We start from the raw sequence: 22,084 nt of genomic DNA, 5'->3' as shown, positions 1-22,084 counted from the left end.
GGCGGTCTTGCTGGAACTGACAGTCCCATGGGAAGACAGAATAGAGGAAGCTTATGAAAGAAAGATGGCAAAATACCAGCAGCTAGTAGAGGATTGCAAACAGCAGGGATGGAGAACGTGGTGTTTGGCAATAGAAGTAGGGTTCAGGGGCTTTGCAGGACAGTCAATGTGGCGGGCACTTAGGACCTTGGGAGTGGTAGGAGCAGAGAGGAAGAAACTGATTAAAGAAGTGTGTAGAGAAGTAGAAATGGCATCACAGTGGATTTGGAGGAAAAGAGACGAAGTGTGGAAAAGTACAAAGTGTTAGAACAATGAACAGTTATTGTGTAGATAATGGACAGATATAGATATACAGAACAGCATTCAGTTACAGAAGAACAGCAATGACATCAGCTGAGACATCGGAGCCGTGTAGGCCATCATGTTCCAGGTTCAGATTGATCACCTGAGCCGGTGCACCTCTGGAGGTTGTTGTGGAATAGCGCCGAAACAGCCAAGGAAGGAGGACCCCACCTAATGATGGAATTGGATCAGCATTCCTTTGATGTTTACAAGGTAATACATCTTTAAATTGTGAATATATGTACAATATCTTTTACTAAGGCCAGACACATATAATTGTATTATATGTCTCTTTTTAGGCTAATGATGACTTTTCAATACTGTAACAGTTTATTTTTTACTGAAGTATACAAATTCATCAACATGATTTATAAAAAAAAAAGTAAACCAAACAATCTTTCACATATAAATTGAATAAGAATAACAAAAAGTTTCATTTATTTAACATAAACACAGTTTAAGATTTTTTTCATTGTGATCAGAATGTAATCATAAAGTAATCAGGATTACAGGGTATTTTGACAAGTAATTGATTACATTAAATTACATGTAATAAGATTTTCGGCTGATTACTGATTACAATGATTACTTGAGAAATTATAATCAATTACAGCTGATAACGATTACAATTACAACTACCCCAACTCTGCTTGCTGCCCGATATTAGCGAAGACTCAGTGTTAAAGACCGTACCTTGACTTATAATGGTTTACGTTTATAAATTGTGACTTGGATGGAAATTTGTCTCATTGGCATACACTACCAGCTGAGGTTTTGACTCAGTGTGAGTAATAAAAGATAAAATTAACCTCTGCATTAAAAACGAATTAATTTCCGATGGTATCACCAGCCAAGTCCATGGTCATTACTTTGGAACTGCCTGGAATTACGCAAGTTGGTGTCATTGATATTTCAGTTTATACCAAATTTCAAAAATTATTCTAAATCAAGGATACAATCTCCATCATGCTAAGCTCTGGTTATATGCACAGCATTAGCTGGATTTTCTTTTCGTTTAAGTTTCATTAGCTCTTCAATTATATAGGCCAGAAAAATGTATTGTCGAAATCCGCATTTATTGTAATTCAGTTGGTAACATGATGAAATGATGATTATCTCTTCAGTGATACTCATGGCAGTTTGATCTTTATTCTTAGTTGTTATTTTACTTTTCATCTAATTAGCTCTTAAATATAAAAAAGAATAATATATAAATATATAAATCAATTTAATTAGCAAAACTTTTAGATTTGAAATAAATAGTCTCATGTTTACATATTTTGAAGTTATCATTTTTGGGCATCAAACACAAAGGCTTTATCTCCATTACAGTTCGACACAAGAAGCCGATTTTCTTTCTTATCAAAATAAATTCCCCTTGGTGAGTCGATCCCTTTTAAAGTAGTAAGAATAACTCTGCATTTTGTACCATCAGGTGATATCGCGACAACATTGTTAGACCATTCCCCAGCAACATAAACATTGTCATGTCTATCAACGGTTACTCCATGTAATCCCGCGAGATTTTCCATCCTAAATTCCCAGAAGATGGCACCTTGCAAATCACAACGGTATAATATTTCACGATCCGTACACAGCAATCTCGTATCATCAACTTTCACGCAAGAAACATCATCTGAAGGTAACATGATTTTGCCTTTATATTTTCCCATTAAATCGACGATTTTCAAAATACGGCCACTTACAAAGTACAATCGGTTTTTATAACATGATAGTCCCCAACATTCATTTTTGCTATCTATTTGAACCTCCACTTTATGTGTATATATGTTTACAATCTGAACGATATGAACCATAGGATAAGATATAGCAACAGCATCGTTACGTATTCCTGTTATACCCCAAGGTTTATACGGCACGGGTATGTAACTAATATCGCTATTTTCTTCACTAAAAATTACTAACCTACTATTAATTATGTCAGTAAATATAAATTTATTTTCAAGGATAACACAATCAAAAAAACTTTGCTGTTTGTCCGCTGATAAATGTATCTCCTTGTTCAGATATACAAAAACATGAAGATCAGTTTCGACTATAGGTATCTGAGCTTCTCGGCAGACAACGTCCAGTTTTGTTTCTGAAAACATAGTTTGAGTGTTTCAATTTAAAACAGAATGTTAAGATCAGATTATTACATGTCATTTTTTAAATAAGACGTATGAACAGTCCTCGAGCCGTTTGCTCTTGGACTGATATTAACCATAATACATCTGCTAGGAAAAATGACTTGTTATGATATTTTTATAACATGCTTTAACAATGGAAAACATAACAGATTAATATATTGAAGTACATTGTAGAAGTTCAAAAAGTGAAATGTTCACAGGCGTCGGACGCCAAATGGAAAACATCCAATATAAAATCATTCTATTTCATATCTCAACAGAGTGGAAAACAACAGCTTAACACAGTTTTATATTGACCATAAAGTAAAATCAACAGTACACAATGCACACTGTTTGGAAAAGTTAAAAATCGTAAAGTAACTTTCTAACATGTCTAATATGCAATTTTAGAAAAATGCTTTTATTGTATCATTATTTTAACTTTTTGTAATTTTCATAATATATTTCCCTGTTTCTTAATACTAGTACTTGTTTTGTACTCTACTTTTTAGGTTTTCACTGAAAACGTATATATACTGAGTGCCAATGAAAACGCAACACTTGGTTTTTCAAAAATAAAATTTATATTAGAAATGATAATCTTTCAAAATGTTCTTGAAAATTAACAATTCTAACAATAGATCGATATCAAACAAAAATGTCTCATTGTCATCTTTCAGACGCTATAGGTAAACGAAACATCCAATGTCGAATCATCAACTTACAGTCCTAACAAAACATGTTACAACCCCGTTGTGCAGCGCAATCTCGATAGCGCCGTAGAACTAATCATCCCGGACGCTTAATGTAATCTCGAGAAATGTTGTTCCACTTGTCCCGCATATCAAACTCAAGCTGACTTTACGATATTGGTGGTGGTTTTCATCGTCTAAACCATGTCCAATCTGATGCAAAATTTGGTCTATCGGACCAAAATCGGGCGAAACACGTGACTTTTGTCCAAAATGGGTGCCACATGTCTATGAAACCACCACTGAAGGGTTTTGGTACACAATGAATGATTTTTGGTCTACAGAATTCGAGTTTTACGCCTTACGGCCGTTTAGATGTCTTTAAAAAAGACTTTGGTGCTTTTTAACAATTTATGCGCAAATGGTGCTTTACTGAAATTGCTCCAAATGATCTACTGTGACCACCATTGAACTCTCGTGACCTTTGTACACCAATCAGAGTCAATATCGAATATGTTTAAGACCAAATGTATCGATCTGGCTGAGCGTTTCTTGCTTTTTGTACCCCGGGATTTCGCTTATCATTAAATGATCATTTTGGTTGAATTTGTTGATGATTTGGGTTATTGTAGAGGCAACAACTTCAGTCTTCTCGTAATTGTATGCAGTGAAAGGTTTCATTGGATCATGCCCAAAACTGCATGTTGCTGTTTGTCACAAAGTCCTGGCATTTACTCAGATGTTTATTGCAGTTTCCTTACAATAAGGGCGGGAAAATTCATGACATTAGCCAAGCTTTAAATGACAAAATAGTGAAAATGGTGCGTATGTTGAAAAGCGGTGAACTCGGTTTATGTCCGTTCAAAATAGTCCTTACTTCGCATTTGTTCCAAAAATCACTCAACCATAAAGTTGTCGTCAATTGTCTTAAAAGTCATTTTAAACCAACTATACAAAGTTCTAATATAAATAAAATAAAAATTGTAAGATTTTTTTGAAAAACAAAAGTGTTGCGTTTTCATTGGCACTCAGTATATATACCATTGAGGTGTATTTCCCTGAATTCGCCGAGTAAATAACGCCGGGATGCCATACGGTAACGTTACGGAAAGGCATGTGATAAGAATATGCATGGTAAGCATGGTAAAAAAAAGCTTATCAACTCACAGTCAATGGATATGCTTAATATTAAACACTATAATTTAAGCAAAAGTTAAATAATGATTTAAAAAAAAGACAATAAGCGTATGAGAATATAAAATACTATCTGTGATGTACTTCTTGTTAAATCGCTCCACATGTCTATATCATTGAAGGCACTACGAATACCCTAGTTGCTACTTCATATCTTATTTGTTCCAAGTAGTTAAATCAAGGCACCGCTGTTTTAATTTTTTCCAGTGCATTCATGTTTTAGCTATATTTGCACTATGAATTTATAATTAAATGATACATACAATTTGAGAATGGGGAATATGTCAAAGAGACAACAACCAAAAGCCAACGACGGGTTTTCAACACAGCAAGCAAATCCTATAGGAACAATATTCCCCAATATTCAAGCAATAACCCTTTTATTGTATAGCAATATAATATTTGAAAGTAAAAACTAGGTCTTAACTAAGATTTCGTCGTTGATGACGTCATGAATTTTGAAGATTTATTGCACTAGTGCAATATTAGAAATTATTGCACGCTAACTTTTGGTTACTTTCTGTTGGAAATATTATATTGCTATACAATAATATGTATTATTGCATGCTAACAATGGTTTCAAAATCGTATTAAAAATATAATACCTTCAGATTTTCTCTTTTTGTAGTCCTGTGAACGGATAGTTTCCTGTGCTTCCGCCATTTGTTACAGTACGAATGATACAAGAATCTGAAAAGATCAATACACATTTGATATGATTCATCTCTTCATCAATATAGACATTATTACAATATCGCATGAAGTGGTATTTATATCCAAAGTAAGTAAGTAAGTAAGTAATTATTTATTATAGTGACATGTGTATCACAACATACATTTATACAATTATATACATAGCAATTTTATATTTACACCCGGCCCATTGGACCTATATGTCACTTTAAACAATATGATATCGTATCCGAAAACGTAAAAATTTACAAAATAAAAATACAGAATTAGAAGTAAAGTTGTTTTTTTCTATGAATAAAAGCCGAATTTACAAATTTTGCAAAGTACAGTGAATACACCCGCATCACACCATTATATTTACCATCATTCCGAAAATATTTGTGTTGGGCAGGAAAACCATTTTATTCAAAACGTATTGGAATAATTATTAATATGTTAATTCCTGAGACATACACATGTTATTTACTAGCAATTGGCCCATACCACTGATGGTGGTCAGCAAGTTCTCAAGGACATAAGCAACTCAATAGTCAAGAAATCAGTAATGGCATGATTTTTACCAATTTAATTATAAATTTCCCTGATGATATACGAAAGGTTTAAGAAACTAAGGTTTCAACTCGGCCTGGCAAAGTTCATCTAACTTCACTCAAAGTTAAATACATTAGAACTCTTTCGACTTCGATGCCAAACCTATGATTTTAATTAACAACATTCGTGTGATTAGGGTTTTTGTCAATTCCTTCTGATATTGAGCTAGTGGTTGAAAAGAATATGATGCTTAACTACACCAGTTTTATGGCAAAATAAATTCTTATAATTGATAATCAACACTGTTGTCATTAGGTAATTTTTAAGTAATAAGAACATACAGAACAAACATTATTTTATTTTATTTTTGCTTATCATGTATAGCTCTTTCGGTGAAGGATATAACTCGAAAGGAGTTTATCGTGCATAATTGCTTATAATTCATTGGAATTTCCATCATATACATTTTTGGATAAGTTTATCACATTGCCCTTATCATATTTTTGACAAAAATAATTTTGTTTTGTTTTGTTTTCTATTCTGACATCAGACTCGGACTTCTCTGTATGATTTTTAATTTTCGTTTCTTGTGTATAATTCGGAGTTTAGTATGACATTAGTATGACATTATCACTGAACTAGTACTCCGGGTGCGGGAGTTTCTCGCTATATTGAAGACCCATTGGTGGTCTTCGGCAGTTGTCTGCTCTATGGTCCGGTTGTTGTCGCTAGGACACATTGCCCATTTCCTTTCCCAATTTCATCACTTCTATAAGGCTATTAAAATGTATCGCGCAGCATATACATGACTTCCAACATTCCAGCACATACATGTGTTAAATAAGTATTATAAATAGCTGAAGAAAAAAATGTTGATGTAACACATGCTCAATTTAAACTAATCGTGCATTTGCTTTTGTTTTCTCTCACTGCAGCTACATTTTATTGTCTGTAACAATTGATGAAGATTTAGATGAAGCACGTCCTTTCTTAAATTTGAATTGTTTAAAATTTCCTCAAAATTTCCTCAATGTATTCATTTGGAACAATAAATTTGTCATTTTCAATCTAACACTTGAGTTAAAAGTTTTTTTTTTTTTTTAACTAAATCAAGTTTACAGTAGTCAATTAGTGGTTTTTGAAGAATCAATATTTATAAACTTTATCACAGTTCTCTACTAATAACACAATATTCTGTATGGTTAACAAACACGACGTTGCTAGTCAACTTCCAATTTTTCTCCCCACAATGAACCAACAGTAAAAAATTCTTACCACTTCGCATTAGCAGTCGTTACTCATTGACCTCCAGAAAATTACTGAATATTTATCTGACAAATTAAATAAAGATATTATCTGCTACTGAAAGTATGGGAAAATTTCATAATTTTGTTACTTTACAACGTTTCCTTTCATTTACACAAAAAGATATGAATATAGATCTGAAGTGTTAATATCCTATCCAATCTTTCCAGGAAAACTCAATAACATTTTGTTTAAGGGGTGATAAGTGATTTTTTCTATTATCACTTAATATATAACTATGCTCACTTATAGTTAACGTTTTACGTCCTCAAAACACTCTATTGTCAATTACAGAGAAAAAAAATTATGTAACTAAAATCAATAGAAAAGTAGTTCCCTTAATCATGAATTAAAATTTGTGAAACTTTAAATATCTCGTTGTTTCTAAACCACAGTGGATATGAACAAATAACCAACGGCCTAATTTTATTTCTGTAAATTTTGATAAAAAATTGAAGACTAAAAAGTTATTGAAAAAAGTTTACTCTATGAAAAGGAATTAGTATACATTGTATTTATGTTAGAATAATGTTTTTATGATAAGTTAAAAAAAGTCGTTCTCTAACAGTACAAGTCCTCCTCATACAATTAAGAATTCCTATATCTACTAGTACAAATGATATTTTAATGTATACTTAAAACAAAACAGTTCAAGAAATTATCGCTTTACTTTTATCTTCAAGTAGAAATTGTGAAATGCAAATGTTTAACCTCAGAATCGGGGATTGTACGACATGCATACGTTCGTAAAAGTACACATTAATAACACTATTTTTCTTCTTCATAATGAAAGCATCCTATTTTTTTAACACCTATAATGAGAAGGTAAGTCTTATTTTCATTTAATATATTTCACAACAATTTTATGTCCGAACATTGATTAGAATGATTTAAGTAAAAGGAGGAACGAACGATACCAGAGGAACAGTCAAACTCATAAATCAAAAATAAACTGACAATGCCGTGGCTAAAAGTAAAAACGAAAAACAGACAAACAATAGTACACATGACATAACATAGAAAACTTAACAATAAGCAACACAAAACCCACCAAAACTAGGGGTGATCTCAGGTGCTCCGGAAAGGTAAGCAAATTCTGCGCCACTTGTGGCACCCGTCGTGTTGCGCATGTTATTACAAATCCGGTAAATAGTCTAATTCGGTAGGTCAAGTAAAGATACACACATATGGTTCAAAAATTCAATTCGAATAGATTTCTTCGTGGACTAAATTATATTGAATTCCACCAAGTGAAAGTCATTTTCTGATTGTGACTCAATGAGAAAAACAAATACAATGAATTATCCCTTAATGTGATTACAGCTTGAACTCTTGAAATACTTCTGATTCACAAACCACCTGTTTTTTGGGGAATATCTAGTATGCATAGCTATTTTGTGTTGTTTGCGTATCTGTTTCTGGCAATGATCTCTATGAATCTTCTCAAAGAGACTCAACTTAACATGCTTAACTTGACTGAAAACTGCATGTTGAATAGCGGACATTCAAATTGAATTCTAAGCAAGAACAAAGGTAAGCAAGGCTGAAATTATGCAGCATTGCCCCATGTTTTTACTATTACTAACAAATAGTGATAGTACATATGACCAACCTCTAGGCCCAAGTGATTATCGTTGTTGTTTAGTTCCATAAGCATTTACATGTTGATAAATATAATGTAAATGATGAAGTAGAAGGTGTTCTAAATATTAATCACGAAGCTGTTAAAAGTGACACAAGGTATAACAGAGGGACATTGAAACTCATTAGTCGAAAACATCATGTTGCATCCGTCGTGTCGCTCATGAATGTACAAACCCGAGGATAACACTTATTAAAAAAGCGGTTTTCGGAAAAGGTAATAGTGTTAAAGTTACGCTACAAGACTATATCCGTCATCATATGTAAAACAGATATTCCATAACGGTCAACCTACATGCATTGGCGTGCATAAGTTATCAAATGGATGATTTCAACTTAACCGCGTTGAACTTCTGATTCAACATCGTTCTTGTCATTTGAAACCCCCTGTAAAAGAATTTTAACACTGAGTTATACTCCAGTGATTCAGTAGGAATACGCCATTGCGGAAATAATGAAAAATAGTGAAGTAACAAAAATTTCGAAATAGTAAAATCGAAGGTTCTAACACATCAAATAAAGAGACAGCAATTGTCTTATTCCTAACTTTATATTACATGCATTTTATAATGTATAGAACATTTGAATAAACCTGGTTTTATAGGTAGCTCATTTAAAACCTGTCATTTGTTTGAAAGTCACATTGCATTCCATACTTTTGACAACTATTTGTGAGCAAGAATACATAGACGTAATATGCCAAGGCTCCGTGTTGACGACCGAACTTTGACAAGTTGTGACTTGGCTGGGAAGTCTTATTGGAACGCATACCACATCTTCTCATATCTATATACTAGTAATTAGTAAAATTTTAAAACAATATGGAGTACAGCATTCAACATTGCGTTATATTATTGATGTTCATCGTACCAATGGATAAAAATTGTTGATTTTGATGGGTATGTTTGTTGTTCCTACAGAAGGTGTACACATAAACGAAGTTTTACAACTTTGAAATGCACCCTCTCTGGTAACAACTGCATTGTATTGTATTAATTGTCCTTGATATATCGTCTGCTTCATAAAAATGAAGCTTTCGGTGGCCGGGTGCTACCGTTCCACGTCAGTTTTAATCTAGCTTCGTACGACAGTACATAATATATAAGGCATGGAGATGGTTTTTTTTTGTCTCAGAGTAGTGTTTGAGTCATTTTTGTCCATTTGTTATGATGAAACTTAATCACTATAACGCGAACAACTATGTCATCAAAGAAAACCAACATCTGAACTTTATTGACAAATCACATAAGCAAAAATAGAATCATAAGAGCCTGTGTTGTTCACCTGATTTTTTTTTAACCATGGACACTTTTAAAAATCATCACTGATGGGGTTTAAAACTATTACGATTTAACTGCAAATTTCGATAATGTTAACTTTTCCTGCTGATAATTTTCCTTTTAAAAATTTGTTTTTATTTCATATTTCTTATATAGTTCTTCGAATATTATGCAAAAACGCAATTCAGCAGTTATGAGAAACATTTCTGGTAAAAGTCGACTGTTAGTTATGACATAGAGGAATCATATGTAGAGCTCTCTATTTTAAAAACTATTTTAAATCGAATTATTCTTTTTACATCGTTTTTTAAAATAATAGAAAAAACTTTCATTTTACCTTATGTTCAAATTGAGCCACGTAAGCCATCCTGGTTGACAATATGGTCATCCGATATATGTTGAAACTAGATTTCCCAATGATGACTGTTGCCAGGATATGTTAAATTTAGTCTTGTTGTTTCATGGGAAATAACTGGTTAAAGTTAGGAGACGACGACGGACGATGATAGACGAGGAACACCAAGTGTTAACAAAAGCACACTTTGCCTTTTAGGCCAGATGAGATAAAAATGAAAGACAATAATATTAATAAAGAAAATTCAAATCACAATAATATAATGGCAGCATGTCTAAATACCGAGCCACACCAAAGGATATAACAAAAAAAAACAAGTACAGAATTATTAAAAGACAAATACAAAGAACATTATAATACTAAATTGATAAGGGGAACAACCTCAGTTCCTAAGGCCATCGTGTATTATATGTAAGTTGATACGGAATATCTTGGTATCTGCTGATGAACCTTTCTTAGAAAAGGTAATAGACGTTTATAGGCATAACCCTGGTTTATCAAATTTCTGCTCAGACGCTTGTGACGTTTTATTAATCGGAGTAGCAGCTTCCAGCTCTTGCATACCGAATACGTTCGGAATGTATACGACGTCGGTAAACTGCTGCTACGGTGGCAATATATAAACAATGGTATATTCCAAATAATGTTGAGCAATTTATGGAAGATGATAGTAACCTTAACAATATTGAGTCAACAATAAGAAAGTTATTATGATCTATAGTTATGTGATCACAAGCATTCATTGAAAGCACACCTAATGTAATAATCACTGTATGTGTGAAAGTTTTGTTAACGTTGTTATCTTATTACACTCAAATAATTCAATTAATTTTCTTTTGAATTTGTAAAACTATGAATTTGTCTACATATGTCATTTTGGAGCCTTATGCGTTTGGGTTTAGCTCATGTTGGAGACCGTACGGTAACCATTATCTGTTAACTTCGATATCATTTGGTTTCTGGTTGAGTTCTGTGTCATTCGCATCTTTTCAACTTTTTATTTTTATAATGTTTCTCATATTGATGATAACTATACTTAGGATATAAACCAACTAAATAACAAACTAACTAGCTTTGAATTAGCTTTGAATAACTATGAGTACTCTTGTGTGCTTGTGTCTATTGGTTTGTTGTAGGTGCGGGCGTTTATACCTCGTACCAATTTATTGAATTAATTGCTACTATATTTACAGTTAGTCTTAATGTTTTTCTGAATATTTTCGCAATTTGCTTGCTATTAGGGGTTCCGATGTGAACATATTTGTTCACATCGGAACCCTTATAGCTGACGTCATTAGATCAAATAGGTAATTCACGAGTAAATCTGTAAGAACCGATTCCCCCCATTGATAATCACTTTGTAAACAGAAATGCATCTTAAAACCAATGAAGGTAAAAACACATTCTTAGGTACAAGACATAACGATATACATCTTAAGTAAAGGTACATAGTATTAGGTCCCTAACACATGAGATATGTAAAAGTTAGTAAAAGTATGGTAAATATTCTTTGAAAAATAAAAGAGAATAACTATGGTAATACATGGCGTTGATAGTTTATTTTCGATTTATGTGTTGTAACGTCCATCTGGTAGCTCTTCCCCCTCTTTTACGTCGATAATCCAGATCATGAACAACATCTTAAATTCATGATTTAAAGTTCAACTTTCAGTAGTTGGGGTATGTACTTAATAAGTAACGATTTTTTTGTCAAAACAGAGAGAATCTAATCAGGACGACGAACTGATGAAATCATTAATGATTGAAAACGCACTTTTCACCCAAAAATTATAGAAAAATAAAACAAACCCGACCAAAAATTGTCAACAGTTAAAGCTCCACTCATGATACTTGTTATGTGACGTCTGTTTAAAGACTTCGACTTCTAATCTCTAATAGCGCATCATGCAAAAAAGTTTACTAAATGTCTGTTAATTTATCCAAAGACAAGACTAAATATTTAGACAGTTTAATGTGCCATTTATTTTAACAAAGTATTTCAATATTCAAAATGATTAGAATTAAACTATCCTTTGAAGTAAATTAGAAATAAATATGATCATGCTAACACTTAACAAGTTTTCATTCTTTTTGGTATTAAAAACGACAATTGTATCTCCACTACAGTTGCACACAAGAAGTCTCTGTTCGTTCTTATCAAAGTAAATTCCCGTTGGTGAGTCGATCCTGTCTGAAGTTGTAAGAATAACCCTGCATCGTTTGCCACTTGGAGATATGGAGACGACATTGTTTGACCATTCACCAGCAACATATACATTCCCACGTCCGTCAATAGTTACCCCATGTAATCCGGTGAGTGTGTCAACCTTGAATTCCCACTTAATAGTACCTTGTAGATCGCAGCAGTACACTATTTCACGATCTGTGCAAAATAATCGTTCAGCATCCACAGCTATTTTGGAAATATCAGCTGAAGGTAATGGAAAAGAGCCTTTCGTGTTTCCCTTAACGTCTTTTATTATAATAACACCACCACTTACATAAAACAAAAGATTTTCATGAAATGAAATTCCCCAACATTCATTTCTGGTTTCTATTTGAACGTCCACGGCACGAGTACATATATTTATTATCTGAATAATGTGTACCCAAGGATATGAAATTGCTACTGAATCGTTTGTTACACCTGTTATACCCCAAGGTTTATATAACAATGGTAAATAACTAATGTTGTTATCATCCTCATTAAAAATTACCAATCTGCTATTATTTATGTCAGTGAACACAAGTTTATAGATAAGTATAATACAGTCAAAGAAACTTTGTATTTTGTCAGCTGATAAATCAATTTCTTTGTTCAATACAACAAAAACAGGAAGATCATATAGAATTCTGGTAACTGGTATCTGTGCTCCTCTACATGCATCGTCGTTTGTCAATTCTGAAATTTATACATATTTTACTTGTATGTAATTGTATTATTTAGAAGATATCTAACGAACTAGTATCACTGACTTTAATTCGAGAATCACTATACATGCTGTAGTAGGACTATGAATTGTATTTGTGTTTTGTTACGGTAATGTTCGTTGATTTGTATATAAAATAAAATATGAACCCCGAGCTGTTTTCGATTTGTTTAATATCATTAATTAATTATTTTGTAAAACAAGAAGAATCTTTGAAGTTCTTCAAATCTCATCAAATACTTCCCAATTGCTTTTTAACAATTTTATCTATCATAGAGTGTCACATCATATTCATCAAATTGATAATCTAAGTTGTAGGTTCATAACCATGTCAAAAAAGTAATCTTACATTACCCGAAGAACCTTTTCAGTTTGTTTGGTTTTGTTTGCAAATATTTTTAACTTACCAAGATGTGAAGCGCATTTATATTTGATCTCCTTTCTTTTTCCCAAACATTTATTTTGTTCAAATTCGCATGTTTCTTGGATTCCAATATGATGTACGCGACAAAATACGTTTTTTTTTTTTAAAGAAGAATAAAACTTAGCAGCCACAAATATATAAAAAAGTAAGACACTGACCACTTTTCATTTGCAAAATACTCATTTACAAATCCGCCGCCTCAAATAAGAGCTGCAATGTCATGTACATAACCAAAATGTGGGGAATTACATGAGATTTAATAATTTTCTACTGTTACTATTATATTTATTTTGCTATTTGATTTATAAAAATATGAAATTTTCACTATTCCATTGGACAGGGTAATATCCCATTAGATTGACCATTATCCCATGCGATTTTGGTTAAATCCTTTCGGATTTTATTTAGTTCCATGGGATATCTGTTCACAAAAAAACTCATGGGACCATAATTATCCCATGAAATGTTTAATATCCCATAGGACAATATAAAGTTCTATGGGATTTAATTTATAAATATATAGATATAAATGTACAGTTATGTATATGTTACAATGGGACAATAAAACTAATTAAATGAAATTAAAGGGAAGTCAATGAGGGTCATCCCACCCCGTTGAATTTGCGAATGTGCTTTATTTTGTGAACGATCCAGATCCTTACCCTAACTTATATATATATATATATATTATAGGAGACAATACAATAAATGAACTGAATTAAAAGGGTTGTCCCTAGGGGGTCAACCCATCCCCTCTTGTTTGAAAACTTGTAAAGGATCAGGACCCCCACCCCTAAACCATATATATTCTGGTATGGAACAATAACACACATCAAATATAGGGAAAGTCCATGGGGGTCACCCAACCTGACGTTTTGAACAACTTTTAAATGGTGGAGATCCAAGGTGGTTAGGTGAATTTATTTCCGGATACCTCAACCCCACCCCTGAACCATATATATTCTTGTATGAAACAATAAAACAAATCAAATGCATATATATGGGACCATAGGAATGGCGAGTTTTGGAAGACTTTTATTATGCATGTCTTTTCACTACTGTTTTGATTAAATGGCATGTTGAACCTTTTTTAGAAGCCCTATCGCCTCAGAGACAAAATGATGCACAAGTAAGGTAAAGGTACGAAATAAATGCAACTATGAGTAGAAGCCATACCAGTGGAGGATTCCAAGAGTTGGAAGTTCAACTTGTAACCCCCTTTGTTTGGACAATCAATAGATTTAAATGGAAACATATAGATGGAACACACCCCTCCCTTTTTTGTCCCCGGTTGAGAACCCCTTATTGAAATGTTTGGATCTACCCTGGCATACCGCCTAGCTAGCTATAAAGGCTTCAAAAATATGAAATAAATCAAACAAGGAAATTAACGGTGTAGACAACTGTTTTGAATTTTAAAAAATAATAACAATTTAAGTATGACTTCAAAATTTTGTGTGCATTTATGTTTGCTTATTTTCAATAATGGTCAAAATTGCCTGATTGATGATTGTAATTTAAGAAAAATCTGCATACATGTTATAAAATGGGAAGTGGAAACTAGGAATTTGTCAAAGAGACAATAACCCAACCAAAGAGCAGACAACGACCGAAGGTCACCTATGGGTTTTCAATGCAGTGAGAAAATTTCGGCACTGGTCTTCAGCTCATAAATATATATCAGAAATGAGAATGAGAAACAGCTCTCAGTTGCATTTATCAAAAAACCTTACAATAAGTTCTAAATATCAGGATATACAGTTATTTTGCACGATTCTCTCGAAAGAGGCCGAAAGATAACAAAGGGACAGTCAAAATGTACACATGGAGCTGAGAAACTGTTAAATTTATCATGCTTATTTAACATTGAAGGCCTCGGAATAAATCTTAATATACATACTCTTGTACAAAGGAATGTAAGTATACAATAGATATATGGTCTTTAAAATTAAGAGTATTGATGCTATTTTAATGTTTATGACAAGATCTTAATAAAGTACATTAAACATTATGTTAAATTTTGTAATAATTTTGTTTTGTTTAAATATTTCGGCGGTTAGTATGACCTCCTTTTTTGGTGATGATGTTTTCGTTTTAAGTTAGGGAAAATTATTTGTATCAACAAAAATTAAAACAAACAGTTAATCCAGAATTATGTTTTATCATTTTTTATGTTTAGGTTGTCAGCAAAATGAAAAGAACAAATATATAGTTCAAATATCAAAATGTGTATGAGCTGAGGTTCAAGGTCCTACCCGTTTTCTATTTTCATATCATGAATGAATTTACAGTTTATATCATGGATAGCAGAGAAAGAAAACAAACTTTTCAATTTTCCTGCTTCTGAAGGATAAATGTAAAACATCTTGTTTTCGGTAAGTTTAATGCTCTGTTTTAATAGTGTTTGTGCATTCATCTGTCCAGTCTTTCCTCTAAATTGTATCCTCTATAAATTTTTGGTGAGTGTTCGCCATGGATTTCATTAAGTTTCTTGTGGATTTTCATGTGTATACTCAAAATATAGTACTAATATTAATGGGATTTTAGCATGACGTCCTGTCAAATGCTTGTTAATCATGTTCATGTTTATGTTTCGTTCTTATGTTGTACTGTTATAACACTGTCTCTGGTTATGGGGAAGGTTGGGATCCCGCTAACATGTTTAACCCGACACATTATTTATGTATGTGCCTGTCCCAAGTCAGGAGCCTGTAATTCAGTGGTTGTCGTTGGTTTATGTGTTACATAATTGTTTTTCGTCATTTCTTTTTTGTTAAATAAGGCCCGTTAATTTTTTTCGTTTTAATTGTGTTACATTAATGTCTTATCGGGGCTTTTTACAGCTGACTATTCGATATGGGCTTTGCTCATTGTTGAAGGCCGTACGGTGACCTATATTTGTTAATGCCGGTGTCATTTTGGTCACTTGTGGACAGTTGTCTCATTGGTAACATACCACATCTTCTTTTCTATATTACATTCCAGAACATATGAGTATTTGGACTGTATGCGTACAGCCTGTCGAATTTTAAGAAATTGGTCAAGTTCATTAAAAACAAATGTACATTACAGATCAACCTAACAGAAATCTTATGAAGATTAATACGAAAAGTTTCATTGCAGTTGAAATAAAAGCACATGACTTTGTTTGGTTGAGCTGGTACTAGACAGTACAAGTATACTCAAATGGTCTGACTTCGTACGGTTCAAATATTGACATGGTGTGGAACATTTATACATGGCTTAACATTAATATCAAACACATTCAATTTATATTTTGTGAACTTGGCAATAAGGTATTGGATAGAACTTTGAAATTTTGAGATTATCAAAATAAAACAAATATCCAAATTTTACTTGAAACAAAGAAGATGATTATTGATGTATGTACAACTGTATATAAAAATGAGACAGCAAGCCAAACAACACAGAAAATAAGGACAAAACAATATAATTTTTTATATCAATGTTATAATTTCAATTTGTCCAAAGAGGTCAAGGTAGTTTTTCTTTGAATACAACACAAGTTGAACTTTGTCAGAACTTCAAAAGCTTAAAGAAATATTGTTTCTGTTGTTTGCGTTTTGTATAATATTTTCAAATTCTTATGGACTGTTTATTATAATGTTATGATTGTCTTAAGTTTTAACATTGATCTTTTTATATATATATATATATATTTTACATACTATATAGTGTATTAAAATTACATTTTTAGGCTATCTACAATATCTATATCATATATATATATATATATAACTTGGGAATATTTATCAAAGGTACCAGGATCATAATTTAGTACGCCAGACGCGCGTTACGTCTACATTAGACTCATTAGTAACGCTCGAAATATTTATAAAGCCAAAAAATACTCAAATGTTATAAAGAAGAATAAAGTAATTGATTATTATATAGTATTAGAATAGGAAGTTGTACGTAGTATATTGCTAATTTAACAACTCTCCATCAGAGACAAAAGGATGTAGGAGGTGAGCAACTGATGATAGTTATCAAAAGTACCAGGATTATAATTTTATACGCCAGACGCGACACTGGAAACCATGAACAATCAGTAAAATCCAGAACGCATAGCTATTTTAACTGAAAATTAGATTATTGCTACATGTATGCAAATAATTTTGTTTATCATAACTTTAGATTAAATTGGTTCTTTTTCAGGAGGATTGGAATTCATAACTTAGAATAAATGGAGAAAACAAAGAAACAAGACCAGAATAAATTCAGAGACAAAAGTTGGTTCAGTTTTTATTTTCATCACTCAGTCAATGATTTGAAGATCTTTTAAATATCAAAAGATATTGAAAAAGGAAAAATCACAAAATACTGAACTTCAATCAATTCGGAAAGTCCATACTCACATGGCAAAATCCAGTAACAAAACACAAAAAAAAACGACCGGACAAGAACTGTCATATTCCTGATTTGGTACAAGCATTTGGTACAAGCATTTGTACCAAATGTAGAAAATTGGGGATTAAACCTTGTTGTATGACGCTAAGCCTCTCACTTCTCATCAAATTCTGTTATTTTTACATTCATGCGGTAACTAAACAGACACAATAAATTAAATACGGTACATCAGTCATCATCATATAATAACAATGTTTTGAAAGCACAATAGTGTCAATGTAATGTTCTATGCTGAATGACCAGGAAGTGGAATATACGATCACACAATACTGGATAATAAGAAACAGTCAATGTTTTGTGTGGAGGCTAGGGATATTGTGCGAAAATTTTTAGATGTACTTAAATATGTACTAATATGCTATGCCTAATAATAGAGTTCTTCATTGATTTCAAATGGTAAATAATTGTGTTTCAAGAAAATATTCTATAATTCATTAATAATTCAATTAACATTTCCAAAGAAAACAAGATAAATTTATAATTTGAATCCCATAGAATTTTGTTTTCTCCCATAATCCCATGGGATAATGGTCAATCCCATAGGATTTTGCCCTGTCCCATGGGATATTGAAAATATCATGTTTTATAAATGAAATAGCAAAAAAAATATAATAGTAACAGTAGAAAACCAATGAAAAATATTGAATCCCATGTAATTCTGTACATTTTGGTTATATACATGGCATTATAGCTCTTATTTGACGGGGCGGATTTGCAAATTTGTGTTTTGGAAATTAAAAGTGTCAAGTGTAATAAAACAAATCAAATTAGGGAAAAAACATGAAAATACCTCTAACTTTATCATAGCATACCAATACCGGAAATCTGACTTTTATCGATCAATTTTTTTTTTTAAAATAAAAAGATTACGAGTTGTACAGTTGGGAATACTCATGTCTGTAGTTCATATTGTGTTTTCTCTGCGACTAATATATTAGTATTCTCAGATGTCACGACATTCAATATATTCTCTGGAGCATATCAGTAGTCAGACCTACATAGGGACCTATCCAAGTCTTGATTTGAACAATGTTTGATTTATTTCGTTGAACACTTAAATTCGTCGATTGTAGGATATGGATTGTTTGAGTTGTTTTAGGTACTGTAATGATTGTATAGGAATTTTCAATTTTTGGTCTATAAGCATGAATTCAGTAGGTCTATTATTAATCAATGCGATGGACCACTACGAGTATCATGAAAATTGATATAACATTACACATTACCTATAGATTTACTCTGTTTATGGTCCTTTGTACTGTCTACTCGCTGTGAAAGCTTTGAATTTGCATGCCCCATATGTTAATAATGTGAATGATCTGAAAGTAAATTTGATTGACCTGTGTTTATGCGATTTACAGCAGTCTATAAGTAATAAATAGTCATTCGTTCGATGTGTTTGAGCTGACCAGTTTGGCATTCAAATTAGGGCTGTCTGTTTTGATATCACTCAAAGTTCGTTTTTTTTTGGTGATTTTACATTCTAATTTAAAAAATTTGCTTGGTACATGTAGATTTAACGATTTTAAGTATCTACTAAGACAATGATAAAAACTTTACCTTAATATTTGTTTTAGTTTGCTCGAAATTTTGTTATCGTTTGAGGAGAAACATTATCATGATTATAATCTACAGACAAAAATGGAGAAAAAAATTTAAGAAGTTTCATTCGAAGTCAATTCCAAAATTTGCATTTGAATATGATGTTGGAGATTCCTGAAAAGTAATATTCAAAACGGAAAGTTCTTTATCAAATGAAAAAATCAAAAGTTCAAACACATCAAACAAATGGATAACAGCTGTCATTTTCCTGACTTTGTACAGATATTGTTTTGTGTAGAAAATGGTAGACTGAACCTGACTAATCCTCTAACTTGTATGACAGTCGCATCCCCTTCCATAATATTTACAACGATGCGTGACAAACAGACATAAAAGGTAAAATGTCAATAATAGGAATACATCAGTCAACATTGTGTTATAACCTTACTCACTATAAAACATGCAAAACCAATCAAATATGTAATAAAGAAGCACGAAAAAAAGGCAAACATATCAAATTAAACAATCTCAGTCATTGCTTATCCAAATCCACTAATAACGAATTGAACGCTTGTAAGAATTGGGACCGAATCCGTACCCTGACATGCACATTTTTAAGTAAATTTGGCGATATTTAGAATAAAAATCATTACATCGTTTTGCATCAAATAGGTCATAATAAAATGACAGAGTGATTTGTTTCAGCATATAATAAATAGATAATCAAATATCCAATTTAAGACAATGTCCCCGATAAGCCTTGTCAACATATATCAAATCAGTAATTGAAATTGTTTGTTTTCCATACAATCAATATTTGAGCGAACATACAAGTACATTCCGTCTTAGCCGTTTTCCCTGTATATTATTGCTTTGTCTCCATTTGAAACTGCTCTTTTGTCTTGACACTGCCGTTATCAAAAAAAAAAAAAAATCATATTTGTTTTCAGCTTTTGTTTTTAGTTTCATTGTCATAATTACCTAATGCAATGGTTATCGGAGATAGATCATCAGATGTTAGTTATATACAGTTTGTGTTGTTAGATGTTAATTGTATCTAATGTTTTGTGGCAAATACTACATTGAGGTTTATAAATCCCTTAATCGTTTTGTAAAATTGTTCTCCATTGAAACTTCAATTGGTAAAGGATAAATGAAGATTCGTTAGTAGAAAAGGATGTTTGAACAAAACCTAAATATACAAAAAATAAGTTTGTCAGTCAAAAGTCGTCTCCGATCGTAAATTCGTCGGTTGTTACATGTAATCCTGAAAATTTTGAAGTTCATAAATTTTAGTCAATTTGTTCAATGTTAAACAACACATAACTTTATTTTGATGACGTATACTCGTCTCGGTTGTAATCCTAATATTTCATTTTTGAGTTTAGTATATAAGGTAGCTTTATTCAGTAAGAAAACCAATTATCATAAGGTTGAGACTACAGATGTGGTTATATTAAAATACCATGAAAATGTACTATTTTCGGAGCTTTTATTTTTTTTGAGTTTGATGTATTTGTATTAAATTGGTAGTTTAAAAATCTAGACTAATAATTTGTATTCCGAATATCCTGTAAATAACTTTAACAAATCGAAAAATTCACTGTGAATAAACTTCATGATGTTTTTGAGAAAAAAAAACTTATTAAAACTTTTAACAAAACCATGTGCTCCCAGCAACAAAAATTAGTTAACAGAAAGTTAAGTGTAAGTCAGTTTCAAATAATTTCAAACTCAGATTTAATCGATATTTTGTTATGGAATATTGAACTCACCTCGTTGTCACTATAATGATGTTATTATGTCTTCTGTTCTGTCACGATATGTATTTCAACGCGCCATAAAGAGGAAGTTCAAATACTCATTGAATATACAGTATAGTGCACTTATCATCTAACTACATCGGTTTAAATACCCACAGTATATATATATTAGGCGTTTATATATAAATATATATATATTCACAATACAATGTTTAAATATTTTGATAATACACATGAATAGATTGTCATGATATATCACCCACGTTTAAACACAGTCACCTTATTTATTAGATGAGGCTTCTCCACTGTACTCGACACAATATAAGTTTTAAAGTCATCATACAACATGAAATTGTTTTACTTATAACAGTAGCTGCATGTAGCTTCTCAAAGTCTTTGTTCTTTATGTACCATGATTGTCGTATATTCGTACCTGTGCCATTGTGTAGGTACCAGACAAATAGAATAATCTGCATCGATTGTGTTCTATTTCCGATTTTTACATTTTGTCTGACTGTAGATTGACATGGTGTGTGATTTTGTTGACCGATACGATACAATGATAAATTCGTGTTCAAAACACTAGCAATATTGTATCGCTGTCATTAGTCTGTAAGTACTTTACACGTCGTATTATCTGTACCTATTTCATTCTCTAGGCACCAGACAAATCGAATAATCTGCATCGATTGTGTTCTATACCTATATATATATCTATATATTTTTCTTAATGTAGATTTCACATGGTTATTGCGAGTGATATAGCAAAGAAATAGACGCTTATGCTGTAAATGCAACCGGTGATATTTCAATTGGAGGCCATGCGAATCTC

The 22,084-nt window shown here is 32.0% G+C and overlaps 1 protein-coding gene across 1 annotated transcript; it reads right to left on the bottom strand.

Moving 5' to 3' along the window:
* Positions 1-1,610: 1,610 nt before the first annotated feature.
* Positions 1,611-21,324, bottom strand: LOC134693337 (uncharacterized). The gene is made up of 3 exons (XM_063554092.1): positions 21,265-21,324; positions 4,963-5,047; positions 1,611-2,443 (listed from the first exon to the last, which is right to left on the bottom strand). The coding sequence occupies exons 2-3, from the start codon at positions 5,018-5,020 to the stop codon at positions 1,632-1,634; spliced, it is 870 nt and encodes a 289-aa protein (XP_063410162.1). The 5' UTR covers positions 5,021-5,047; positions 21,265-21,324; the 3' UTR covers positions 1,611-1,631.
* Between the last annotated feature and the right edge of the window lie 760 nt (positions 21,325-22,084).

Source organism: Mytilus trossulus, chromosome 12, assembly GCF_036588685.1.
Source record: "Mytilus trossulus isolate FHL-02 chromosome 12, PNRI_Mtr1.1.1.hap1, whole genome shotgun sequence".
NCBI classification, from domain to species: Eukaryota; Metazoa; Mollusca; class Bivalvia; order Mytilida; family Mytilidae; genus Mytilus; species Mytilus trossulus.
The sequence above is the reverse complement of the archived record's forward strand: the minus strand, read 5'-3'. Positions and strand labels throughout refer to the sequence as shown.